General features: G+C 43.4%; 1 protein-coding gene across 3 annotated transcripts in view; it reads right to left on the reverse strand.

The window, feature by feature from the left end:
- The window catches only part of xirp2b (xin actin binding repeat containing 2b), a 201,238-nt gene that overhangs the window by 39,089 nt on the left and 148,286 nt on the right, over positions 1-13,863 (reverse strand). For 2 of the 3 annotated variants that reach the window (XM_078228210.1, XM_078228211.1), the window contains one exon: positions 6,793-6,897. The exons of the other annotated variant lie outside the window; for it this stretch is intronic. In XM_078228210.1, the coding sequence (XP_078084336.1) occupies positions 6,793-6,897 (105 nt within the window). The remainder of the gene's footprint in view (positions 1-6,792; positions 6,898-13,863) is intronic. 3 annotated transcript variants of the gene reach the window in all.

Here is a 13,863-nt window from a genome sequence, read left to right on the forward strand (position 1 = left end):
TCTAGGCCTTTTGGCTAAGAGGCAAATGAGATCAAGCCTTGGAGGAGGTGCAATGCCTGCTCCAATCAGCTTGGATCATGTAGATCAAGCCCAAGACAGGAAGTGGTGTACCTGTCTTGTCAGCTTGGATCTGGAATGTCTCACTTGGTGAGACTTTGAATTTGGCTTTTATTGGATTGAATTGGATATAAACAAAAAAAAATACTGAGGCCTTACAGAATTACAGGTTGGCAGATTTATATAAGCACGTGGAGTTTAGAATCACAAAACGCACAGAAAGAAGCCATTTGGCCATCATGTCCATGCCAGCTCTCTGCAAGAGCAAATCAGCCAATTCTACTCCGAACCCTTTCCCTTTAGCCCTGCAAATGTTGCTCATTGGGTATTTAAGTATCAGCATTTGGAAGACCCAATCGCATCTCCCTCCAACATACGCGCAGGAAATGCATTCCACATCCTAACAACTCATTGCATTTAAAAAATTAAATTGCCCTTGCTTCTTTTGCCAGCCACCGTCAATTGGTGTACTTTATTCAACTTTGGGCGGCATGGCACAGTAGTTAGCACTGCTGCCTCACAGCGCCAGGGACTTGGGTTCGATTCCCGGCTTGGGTCACTGTCTGTGTGTTCGCACATTCTCCTCGTGTCTGCATGGGTTTCCTCCAGGTGCTCCAGTTTCCTCCCATGGTCCAAAGATGTGTGGGTTAGGTGGATGGGCCATGCTAATTTGGCCCTTAGTATCAGGGGGACTAGCTAGGGTAAATGTATGGTGTTATGGGGATAGGGCCTGGGTGGGATTGTGGTCGGTGCAGACTCGATGGGCCCAATGGCCTCCTTCTGCACTGTAGGATTCTATGATTTAACCCTTCCACCAATGGAAAGGGTTTCTATCTATGCTGTCCCCCCACCCGCATGGTTTTGAGTACCTCTATCAAATCCCCCCTCAACCTTTTCTTCTCAAAGGTGAACCACCACACCTTCTCATCATAACTGAAATCCCTCATCTCTAGAACCATTCTTGAACTATTTTCTATGTGCTCAGTATTTCATCATGAAGCTCTGGAGCGACGCAATATTGATGCAAAAATGCCAAAGGAGCGGATGAGTCTCCTTTCACAACTTGTCTTTCCAGGTTCTCTAAACAGTAGGGAAACAGGTGGCACTTAAAATGCACCCATTTACACACAGGTTTCAAAGGAAATTTGCACGCTCTGAATTCCCTACTCCACCCTTAGGTTAAGTATCACTGGCTATGCAACCAGTTCCTGGCTATTCTGACTAATGGTAGTCATGATGTGGAGATGCCGGCGTTGGACTGGGGTAAACACAGTAAGAAGTTTAACAACACCAGGTTAAAGTCCAACAGGTTTATTTGGTAGGCTACCAAATAAACCTGTTGGACTTTAACCTGGTGTTGTTAAACTTCTTACTGTATTCTGACTAAACCACTAGATGGAGTACAAGATCAGTCTGGGTTGGCACTTAGGTTATTATTCCCTCCCAGTGAAGCAACAGTGTGACCTTCAGTTGGATTTCTTTCTTAAAGGATTGTTAGATCAACATGAATTAAAACAGTGAACATGAATCAGCTTCCACTTATCTTGTATGCACTGCATTGGAATATCAGTGCACAACTATTCTGCCTGATAGCTCCAGGAAAAGTGGAGCAGAAGTATGATTTTTGGCAAATTGAGAAAAGCAATTGAACGTGGATTTTTAAAAAAGTTTATGATTTGTTTTCAAACTTCCAGACATCAAAATAAAACTGGGCATAAGGTTATTGTTGTGATATTTGGACCGAGACATGCATACTTAATTTAGTCTGCATTTTGAAATAATACTTGCACAAAAGCCTACATCAATTTGAGAAGGTGAGAAGTAGAGTTGGCTGAAACATAGGAGATTTTCTCCAATTCAAGAACTGGTTGCCCCAATACTGAAGCCTTACAGAATTACAGGTTGACAGATTTACATAAGCACTTTGCAGTTTAGAATTACAAAATGCACAGAGAGAGGCCATTTGGCCAATCATGTCCATGCCAGCTGTCTGCAAGAGCAACACTGCCATGTTTCAAGTTAGAAAACCTCACACCAATGCTGCACCGGTACTGACAGTCACATACCTGACAGTCACATACCTATGGTTCATCTGATTCAAATAAGTATGTCAATCAGACACATTCTTCATCACCTTTTATTTGCCTTTCATTCCTCCAAGTACAATAATTCCATCTCGTTGGCCTCTCACTTCTGATGCTATGTCCAAAATGCTACTCTCAGTTCTTGCCCTTATGAGCACCTAGTCTTTATCCCTCTTTTTAGTCCAGTCATTAGTGAAATTATATTTTTAGTAATCTTAGAGATGATTGCCCACAAACAGTATCTTGCCTTTGAGCTGATTTTTATGATAATCTGTCTGAGTCAGGCATTGTGGTTTCTTTCTATATGATAAAGATCCCATGGTGAAACAAAACATGATGTGGAAAGCTTATGGCATTTGCTACCAAATAAACCTGTTGGACTTTAACCTGGTGTTGTGAGACTTCTTACCGAAACAAAACATGACAGAGACCTTGTTAGTAGCCGTATCACTTAAAAGGTGGGTTTTCAAATTGAGAGGATAAGGAGGATGGGGAATGGAAGGGTAACCCTGATGCCAACTTCCCAACTCTCTCAGCCACTTCCCCGAAAAGGGTGGACAGGCTCAGGCCTGCACCTTGTCAAAGGCAGACATGTAAGTGATGTGGGGAGGTATCCCAGTCCCTCCCTACAACTCATTGTACTGACAGTTTAAAGGAAGGTTATCCAGTCCATACAGTCCTACTCCACCTCTGCTTTTTGTTGTCCCCAGTTACATGGGCCCGCCCCTATGTGATCTTACTCTCACATTCTCCACACAGCCTGTACATCACTAACAATTGATTTTTGTCTCTCCCCTGCAACTTTCAATGCAGCAATCATGGCTCCAGATCTGGGTATGGTAAGAAACATTTGTAAGGGATGATGTGAGGAGAAAGTTAGTCAAAATCAGGCCAAATTAAAAGGGGGAAAGGAAGCAAAACTGAAATGAAAACATATTGTAAGGCAAGAAAGGAATGAAGGTCTAGCTTGGAGGTGACAACAACTGGACTAACAGGCAGTACATAAGAAACAGGAGTAAACCTGTGGTGAACCACTGTAATACTGTCTGTATATGGGATATGCCTGGGCATGCCTCTGCTGCCTCAATCCGGGGCTCCGCCCTCCTTGGGGTATAAAGGTGGCTGCTCTCTGCCCCTTTTGCCTCAGTTCGGGTTAGCCATCGGTTTGGGAGCGCTTCTGTTCTTGTTAATAAAAGCCTGTTGTTTCGCAACATCTAGTCTTTGCGTGAATCAATGGTGCATCAAAACCAAGAACACAGATAATGTCAGGAGTCAGCGAAGGATGATCCAAATACATTTGAAAATGAGGAAGCTGATTGATGCGAAACTCTGACTGATCCAGGAGGCTAGCTGCTGAGCTCTTCTTCAGAACAGGAGCTTGGTGTCATTTTTCCCCATTTTGGCTTCCTTTTTGTTTCTCAGTGCATTGTGGTTTATTTTGCTGCTCTCAAATCTGGAGGAATTTTGCTTCAGGTTCCAGCAGAACTCTTGAGTCGGCTGCAGTGGGATTTTTATCTTTGCCGGGAACAAATTCCCATATCTTTCCAGGACTCCAGAATTTCCATGGTTGATATTAACTTAAGTTCAGAAATGGGGATTTTACTGATGTTTGCACAATGTTCAGTCCTATTCATAGCCCCTCAGGTACTGAAGCAATCCCTGCCAGCATGCAGCAAGAGCTAGACCTGCAGGCTCGGGCTGTTAAGTGACAAGTAACATTCGTGCCACATAAGTGCCAGGTAATAGGGCATCTTTCAAAGAATTAATGCTCTCATTTTAATATTCAATGACACAACCATCAACATCCTGGAGATTAATTACCATTGATCAGAAACATATCAGAGCCAACCATGATTGGGTGGCACAGTGGTTAGCACTGCTGGCTCACTACGCCAGGAACCCAGGTTCAATTCCTCGGGTCACTGTCTGTGTGGAGTTTGCACTTTCTCCCCGTGTCTGCATGGGTTTCCTCCAGGTGCTCCGGCTTCCTCCCACAGTCCAAAGATGTGCGGGTTAGGTTGATTGAGCTTGCTAATTTGACCCTACTGTCAGGGGGATTAGCTAGGGTAAATGTGTGGGGTTACGGGAATAGGGCCTGGGTGAGATTGTGGTCGGTACAGACTCAATAGGCCGAATGGTCTCCTTCTGTACTGTAGGGATTCTATGATTCTATGTCAATACAGAGGCTAGAAGAGCATGTCAAAGGGTGGAAATCCTACAGAGAGTAACTCACCTGCTGACTCACCAAAGCCTGTCCACCATCTACAAGGCACAAGTCAGGAGTGTGATGGAATACTCTCCACGTGCCTGGATGAGTGCAGTTCCAACAACACTCAAGAAGCTTGACACCAAGCGGGACTAAACAGCCCGCTTGATTGGCAACTCATTCACCACCTCAAACATTCACTTCTTCCACCACGAGGACATAGCGGCAGAATTGCATACCATCCACAAGATGCACTGTAGCAACTCAGCAAGGCGCCCTTCGACAGCAACTTTCAAACCCTGTGACCTCTACCGCTGGAAGGGCAAGGGTAGCAGGCAACTGGGAATGCCCTCCAAATTATACACTATCCTAACTTGGAAATGTATCACTGGGTCTAAGTACTGGAACTCCCTCTCTGACAACACTGTGGGTGGATTTACACAAGGACTGCAGGTTGAAGAAGGCTCCTCACCACCACCTTCTCAAGAACAAAAGGAGTGGCCTTCTCAACAATGCCTATTTCCCATTAATTAACAAAAACATATGTAATTAGTGCATCATATTTGCAGGTAGGGCAGGATTTGGCTGTTTTAATGGGGTTTGTAGCTCCACTTGTATAAGGGCGTCATTTCATTAAAGTTTGCTTTCTCTCCACAGATGCCCTCTGTGCATTTGCAATACAGCTAAAAAACAGTTCTTTCCCCAAATGGTACAAATTCATGAATCACTGATTTCCCACTAACTTACAGTGAGAGGAATGTAAACTCAATCTTAGAAGTCACACGGTGTAACTATGATAGTGTTCCATTGGTTTACGCTAAAAAATCATGGTGAAGCAATAGGCAGGAAATTATGACCGGGCTGTGCAGAAACTAAAACTTCCCTATTTGTGTTGTATATCATGAGCTTATCAACATTGGTGAAACCACTTTAAACTGTAAAGAATCAGATAACAATCGCTCGTACACATTCACAGAAACTTGGTCTATCTAATCATTTTAGAAAAAATTCAAAGCAGATAAATGACGCTGCTCTAAAATTCAAACAAGATTTTCAATGGTTTAATTCTCCAAGGACAATCTTTATTTGTTCTCACGATATTTTATGCAAATTCTACACAAATGCAGCAGAATGAAGTCCCTTAAATACCTTTCAGAATTGAAGTCAGTTCTAAAAAGATCCTTTGAAAACCTGAGTCTGTAAGAATACCAGGTATGAATGCTGTTCTGAAGAAAAGTGATATTCAACTCAAAACATTAGCTCTCTCCTCAGATGCTGCCAGAGCTTCTGAGAAGTTCCAGAACATTTTGTTTCAGCTTCCCAGCAACTGCAGTAGTTTGCTTTATTTTAAAAGTCAGTTCGGCGAGAGTTCATCCTGCATCAAGATTGGAATCAGAAAATTTAGTTTTGGTCGCCTTGCTATTGGAAAGATGTTATTAAACAGGAGAGAGTGCAGAAGAGATTTCCAAGGATGTTGCCAGGACTCAAGGGACTGAGTTATAGGGAGAGATTGGACAGGCAGGGCTTTTTTCCTTGGAGCGTAGGAGACAGAGGGGTGATCTCATAGAGGTGTGCAAGATCATGGATAGGGTGAATGCACTCAGTCTTTTTCCCAGGGTTGGGGAATCGAGAACTAGAGGGCATAGGTTTAAGTTAAGAGGGGAAAGAATTAATGGAACCTGAGGAGCAACTTTTTTGCACAGCGGGTGGTACGTATGTGGAATGAGCTGCCAGCAGAAATGGTTGAGGCAGGGACATTGACAACATTCAAAAGGCATTTGGACAGATACATAGATAGGAAAGGTTTAGAGGGATATGGGCCAAATGCAGGCAATTGGGGTTAGCTTAGATGGGCATTTTGGTCGGCATGGACCAGTTTGGGCCAAAGGGCCTGTCTCCATGCCGTAGATTCTATGATTCCATGATTCTATTGGGAGGGTCAATGCTAAAGGGAGACAGCAGATGCAATCCCAATGCAACCGCCAGGATCATGTTCCTTGCATTTTTGTGGTCTTTGGACCTTCCTTGAGTGGTTCTTTGATGCCAAGTGAAGAATGTTTGATTTTCAAGATAACACATTTCCTTACACTTTAGATAGTGTAGGAGATCTATGCTGAGAGAGTCATGCTCTCTCTCACACACACATACATGTACACAGAACACACACACAAAGATAAGAGTCAGTAAATGTTGAATTTGCACTTCCTCAGTATTGCACTAAAGTACCACATTGATTATGTTCCCAAGTCTCTAGTGTGGGGTTGCAGTGCACAACCTGAAAGGTGAGAGTGATACTACCAAAGGTCCAAAAGGGTAATAATTTCAGGACCTTAATAAAAGTCGAATTACTTCCACGATTTTAAAACATAACCTAACAGCAGTTATGTCAGTTGAAGTATGCAGCCCACATCGACAAGCCCAAGTTCCATAAGTGCAACGAATTACCTGTACAGATTGCTGCTGGAAGTGAGCAACAGAGCTATGTGATTCAAACTGTTTCTTCACGCTTGCGAGGCCTCCAGGCAAGGTTCGAGCTTCTTCTTCTACAGCCTGACAGAATAATGGCAAAAAAAATTACACTATTGGAAATCCCTTTGATAACAAAAATGCTGCTAAATCCTGAGAATCTCAATATATTGACCCTCGCAATTTGACTGTTTTACCAGTGTTTTTTATAAGATAATGTCGAATAAGACTGCACATCACAATTTGTATAACCATATACAAAATCCTATTTTAGTTCATCCAAACTGGAATTCTGACTAAAAGATTCCAACTTGGTACCGCAGAAGTTCAATTCTCTAACTATATGGGAAGGGAAGAGAAGGGAAAGAGAGAATAGACAGACAAAGGAGGGAAAAGATTTTTTTTAAATTCTGAATCTGGTAATCTGAAATATTTTGCATTATGGTTAATCAATTTGAATGCAATTTTCAAACATGCACTTGGCTTCATCAGCAATAACTTATTGACAAAATTGCTAAATGTGATACAGGTTTGTTGACTGTAGATTATTGATCAGCACTTTTAATATAGGGCGGTAGGGTGGCACAGTGGTTAGCACTGCTGCCTCACAGCACCGGGGACCCAGGTTCAATTCTGGCCTCAGGTGGAGCTTGCACTTTCTCCCTGAATCTGCGTGGGTTTCCTCCGGGTGCTCCAGTTTCCTCCCACAATCCAAAGATGTGCAGGTTAGGAAGATTGGCCATGCTAAATTGACCCTGGGTCAGGGGGATTAACAGGGTAAATGTGTGGGGTTGCGGGGATATCGCCTGGGTGGGATTCTGGTCGGTACAGACTCGATGGGCCAAAAAGCCTCCTTCTGTACTGTAGGGATTCTGATATTATCACTGTTATTTGATCTTTGCAGGAATTATAAAAGTTGATGAAATAAAGTTATTAGTGTCAAGAAATTTCCCAAGGAATCTAAACTTCTAAGATTTGATATCCCTGGAAAACATTGGAAGCTTTCTTCTACTCTCCTACTCCGACCACTCCACTCCACCTCTCCATGGGTGCATTACTGATTTAGGATGCCATGATTTTATGTTGCAATCAAATGATAGCCAGTCTGTGGATATCAAAAAGCAATACAAAGAACAACAAAGAACAATACAGCACAGGAACAGGCCCTTCGGCCCTCCAAGCCCGCGCCGCTCCCCGGTCCAGGATTGAATCCTGAATCCAGGATCCCCGCCCAATTTTCCAGCCTATCTACATACCAATATCCTATCCACCGAGCTGTCCCTCACAGCTACGATGCTTTGTTCATCACAACCTATTAACTCACCCCCACCCCCCCATTCCAGACCATGTGATCTCCAGGGAGAGGCGAAAACCCAGAGTGAAAACCCCAGGGCCAATATGGGGAAAACAAAAACTGGGAAATTCCTCTCCGACCCCCTGAGGCGATCGAAACGAGTCCAGGAGATCACACTGGCCCTAATCGGAAAATGCTTCCCAACCCTAGTCATTTCCACTTCCACGAACACCATATGAATTCCCTGCCCCCGAGACAGGTTCCCAACTATCCGCAGTCTCGCTCTGTACTGGCACCAGCAAGATGATCATAGAATGAAGCCTTGAAACGAGAAACAAGAAACAATTAGCCCGCACCGCTCCCTGGTCCAAACTAGACCACTCTTTTGTATCCCTCCATTCCCACTCCGTTCATATAGCTGTCTAGATAAGTCTTAAACGTTCCCAGTGTGTCCGCCTCCACCACCTTGCCCGGCAACACATTCCAGGCCCCCACGACCCTCTGTGTAAAATATGTCCTTCTGATATCTGTGTTAAACCTCCCCCCCTTCACCTTGAACCTATGACCCCTCGTGAACGTCACCACCGACCCGGGGAAAAGCTTCCCACCGTTCACCCTATCTATGCCTTTCATAATTTTATACACCTCTATTAAGTCTCCCCTCATCCTCCGTCTTTCCAAGGAGAACAACCCCAGTTTCCCCAATCTCTCCTCATAACCAAGCCCCTCCATTCCAGGCAACATCCTGGTAAATCTCCTCTGTACTCTCTCCAAAGCCTCCACGTCCTTCTGGTAGTGTGGCGACCAGAACTGGACGCAGTATTCCAAATGCGGCCGAACCAACGTTCTATACATCTGCAACATCAGACCCCCAACTCTTATACTCTATGCCCCGTCCTATAAAGGCAAGCATGCCATATGCCTTCTTCACCACCTTCTCCACCTGTGACGTCACCTTCAAAGATCTGTGGACTTGCACACCCAGGTCCCTCTGCGTCTCTACACCCTTTATGGTTCTTCCATTTATCGTGTAGCTCCTCCCTACATTATTCCCACCAAAATGCATCACTTCGCATTTATCAGGATTGAACTCCATCTGCCATTTCCTTGCCCAAATTTCCAGCCTATCTATATCCTTCTGTAGCCTCTGACAATGTTCCTCACTATCTGCAAGTCCTGCCAGTTTTGTGTCGTCCGCAAACTTACTGATCACCCCAGTTACTCCTTCTTCCAGATCATTTATATAAATCACAAACAGCAGAGGTCCCAATACAGAGCCCTGCGGTACACCACTAGTCACAGGCCTCCAGCCGGAAAAAGACCCTTCCACTACCACCCTCTGTCTTCTATGACCAAGCCAGTTCTCCACCCATCTAGCCACCTCCCCCTTTATCCCATGGGATCCAACCTTTTTCACTAGCCTACCATGAGGGACTTTGTCAAACGCTTTACTAAAGTCCATATAGACAACATCCACGGCCCTTCCTTCGTCAACCATTTTGGTCACTTCTTCAAAAAACACCACCAGGTTAGTGAGGCATGACCTCCCTCTCACAAAACCATGCTGACTATCGTTAATGAGTTTATTCCTTTCTAAATGCGCATACATCCTATCTCTAAGAATCTTCTCCAACAACTTCCCCACCACGGACGTCAAGCTCACCGGCCTATAATTACCCGGGTTATCCTTCCTACCCTTCTTAAATAACGGGACCACATTGGCTATCCTCCAATCCTCTGGGACCTCACCTGTGTCCAGTGACGAGACAAAGATTTGCGTCAGAGGCCCAACGATTTCACCTCTCGTCTCCCTGAGCAGCCTTGGATAGATTCCATCAGGCCCTGGGGATTTGTCAGTCTTTATATTCTCTAACAAACCTAACACTTCCTCCTTTGTAATGGAGATTTTCTCCAACGGTTCAACACTCCCCTCAGAGACACTCCCAGTCAACACATCCCTCTCCTTTGTGAATACCGACGCAAAGTATTCATTTAGGATCTCCCCTACTTCTTTGGGCTCCAAGCATAAGTCCCCACTTTTGTCCCTGAGAGGTCCGATTTTTTCCCTAACAACCCTTTTGTTCCTAACGTATGAATAAAATGCCTTGGAATTCTCCTTAATCCTGTCTGCCAAGAACATTTCGTGACCCCTTTTTGCTCTTCTAATTCCCCGTTTGAGTACTTTCCTACTTCCTAATACAGTTAATGTACAGTTAATGTATCAAATTGTACTGATGAAGGAAGTTGCTTTCAGTATTATTTTTTCACATAATTCTTTCCATTCTGAGTCACAAATCGGCAGTACCACATTGTGCATCTTATCCGGAATGGCGGAGCAGGAATGGGCTATTCAGCCCTTCGAGCCTGCTCCACCATTCAATAAGATCATGGCTGATCTAGTTGTGGTCTCAACTCCACTTTGCCATCTGCCCCTCATCACCCTTGATTCCCTTTGTCTATCAAAAACCTGCCTAACTCTGCTGTGAATAAATTCAATGACCTAGCTTCCACTGCTTTCTGAGGAAGAGAATTCCAAATAATTGAGAGAAACATATTCTCCATCTTAAAAGGTAGACCTCTTATTCTTAAACTGAGTTCCCTGGTCATAGTTTCTCCCACAAGTGGAAACATCCTGCCGACACTTTCCCCATCAAATCCTGTAAGAATCTTATATGTTTCAATAAGATCACGACTCATTCTTCTAAACTTCAATGGGTATGGGCCCTACTTATTCGACCTTACTTTATAAGGCAAGCCCCTCTCATCCCAGGAACGTGTGAACCTTTCTGAACTACTTCCAACATAATTATATCGTATTTTTCAAATAAGGAGACCAAAACTGTACTCAGTTCTCTCGATGTGGTCTCAGCCATGCCCTGTCCAACTGCAGTACGGTAAGAAGTCTCACAACACCAGGTTAAAGTCCAACAGGTTTATTTGGTAGCAAATACCATAAGCTTTCGGAGTACTGCAGTAAAACATCGCTACTTTTATATTCCATTCCCTTTGCAGTAAAGGCCAATATTCTATTTGTCTTCCTAATCACTTACTGATATTCTTTCCACGGCCTTCTTCCAAGTTCAGTAAAAGTGCATTAGCGGGAGCTGTTTGAAGTTGGGGTCAAAAGCAAATGTTCGAGGCAGTTTGACAAACGTTTTATGCTGTATTGAGCTGTTCCTTTTCTCGGCCTTGGAAAATCTGATGGCGATGCTGATTTTAAAAAAACAGGAAAATATCCTGTTCTTCAGCATTAACATCACTCACCTTGATGCGATGGCCTAGTGGCATTATCGCTAGACTATTAATCCAAAAACCCAGCTAATGTTCTGGGGACCCGAGTTCGAATCCTGCCATGGCAGAAGGTGGAATTTGAATTCAGTAAAAAAAAATCTGGAATTAAGAACCTAATGATCACCATAAACCATTGTTGAAAAAACCCATCTGGTTCACTAGCGTCTTTTAGGGAAGGAAATCCGCCGTCCTTACCAAGGCCACACTTGGAATACTGTGTGCAATTCTGGTCACCCTATTACAGAAAGGATATTACTAAACTAGAAAGAGGGCAGAAAAGATTTACTAGGATGCTACCGGGACTTGATGGATTGAGTTATAAGGAGAGGCTGAATAGACTGGGACTTTTTTCTTTGGAGCGTAGGAGTCTGAGGGGTGACCTTATAGAGGTCTATAAAATAATGAGGGGCATAGACAAGGTAGATAGTCAATATCTTTTCCCAAAGGCAGGGGAGTCTAAAACTAGAGGGCATAGGTTTAAGGTGAGAGGGGAGAGATACAAAGGTGTCCAGAGGGGCAATTTTTTCACACAGAGGGTGGTGAGTGTCTGGAACAAGCTGCCAGAGGTAGTAGTTGAGGCGGGTACAATTTTATCTTTTAAAAAGCATTTAGATAGTTACATGGGTACGATGGGTATAGAGGGATATGGGCCAAATGTGGGCAATTGGGATTAGTTTAGGGGTTTTAAAACAAATGGCAGCATGGACAAGTTGGGCCGAAGGACCTTTTTCCATGCTGTAAACCTCTATGACTCTATGACCTGGTCTGGCCTACATGTGACTCCAGAGCCACAGCAATGTGGTTGGCTCTCAGCTGCCCTCAAATGGTCTAGCAAGCCACTCAGTTCACCACCATCTTCTCAAGGGCAACTCGGATTGGGCAATAAATGTTGGCCTAGCCAGTGACACCCATGTCCCATGAATGGACATTAAAAAAAACTTTTAAAAAGTCATTTATGGCATCCTGTTGCAGTACTGAACATTGAGTCAGGCCCAGCAGGGTATAAGGTACACAATGCCATCTTGACTTACAGCATCACTGCAAACCTTTCCATTTAGGCTGAGTAAAAGTTAGATTAATGTTACCAGCTAATGTTTTAGCTTCAACTAAACGCCACTCGTACTTAGCTAAAATGACACATAAAACATTTTATAATTCCTCAAGTACTTGATACATTTCACCGTTTGCAAAGAATTGCCAAAAGGCAGCCATTGATAATTACATGAACATGTTCATAATTATAGGAGAACAGATCGTCTTAAAATGACATATTTTCAGAAGTCTACTTCTGCGCAGACTCTAGCAAGGTCATGTATACTGTTGAGAGTGAAAATGCAGGCAAATGTATTTCAGGTGTCACAATATAGCTAACTGAATCCTTCATTGATCTTGGTGAATAAGCAAAAACTGCCATAGTTCCAGAATTTATCAGTCTAAGTAACTCATCTGTATTACTCTGGTACAAAATTAATTTCTCTTAGTTACCTTGTGTTACAGAGAGTCCTCAGTTCCCTCCATATTCACTAAGTTAATGAATAACAGCAAGCAGGGAGTAGAAGGGTAACTGGATACGAAGGCAGCCAATCACACTGAAGAAATGCCTAGATGCTTTAGTTCAGGGGATTAACTTTAACACAACATATGGTAAATATTCCACGCCGTGTCCACTGACATCCCACATTTGTCAATCTAACTGACAAATACACTGAGGAAACTTAATGTATGTCTGGCAGCCTAAGACACAAAATAAATAACCCTTCCAGTCAGCTAAGTTTAGTGCACTGCATTCCACCCGTCAAGAAACAGGACTATGCAGGTCTTAACAATTTGTTGGAAAAAGTGACTATGAATTCAATCTAGCCATAGTCACACCCATGCAAAGCAAGTTAGAAAATCTTGACATCACAGAAATGTATTCCCTCCAAATCATTCAGAATGATATATTTCTTTCTAAGCTACACGTTTCCCTGTCAACAAACACATCAGGCTTCAAGTATAAGATATCTTTATATTCTACCTCCAATTAAATTTCTGGGAAATTAGACAGGTCATAGCAACTGGTAGCCAGTTGACCACCGATAAGGATCACCAGTACGGTCAAAAAGAGAATTTACACTTTAACCACACCTCAAAAAAGTCAGTTGACTTCCGTTTTGTGCATAGAATAGATGTTAACCATTTTCCATCAGGCAGTTGTTTCATAACGCAGTGATAAAACGGTTATGAATGGGAGAACAAATTAATGTTGTTATATTTGAGAAGAGTGATTGCTTTTTTTATATATGTTTATCAGAGTGCAAGAAGCTGGGCAGAAATTAATGCTCACTGCACTGGGCCAATCAATCGGGGGTAATCTGGTGGCAACCCCACCACAGTTTTCCAGGCCCCACCTGGCCTGATTTAATACCATTCAGGCAGTTACCTGGTTGGCGAGTGGAAATCAGTGGCCGGAATTTTCCCAAAAT

The sequence above is a fragment of the Mustelus asterias genome, chromosome 14 (assembly GCF_964213995.1).
Source record: "Mustelus asterias chromosome 14, sMusAst1.hap1.1, whole genome shotgun sequence".
Lineage (NCBI taxonomy): Eukaryota > Metazoa > Chordata > Chondrichthyes > Carcharhiniformes > Triakidae > Mustelus > Mustelus asterias.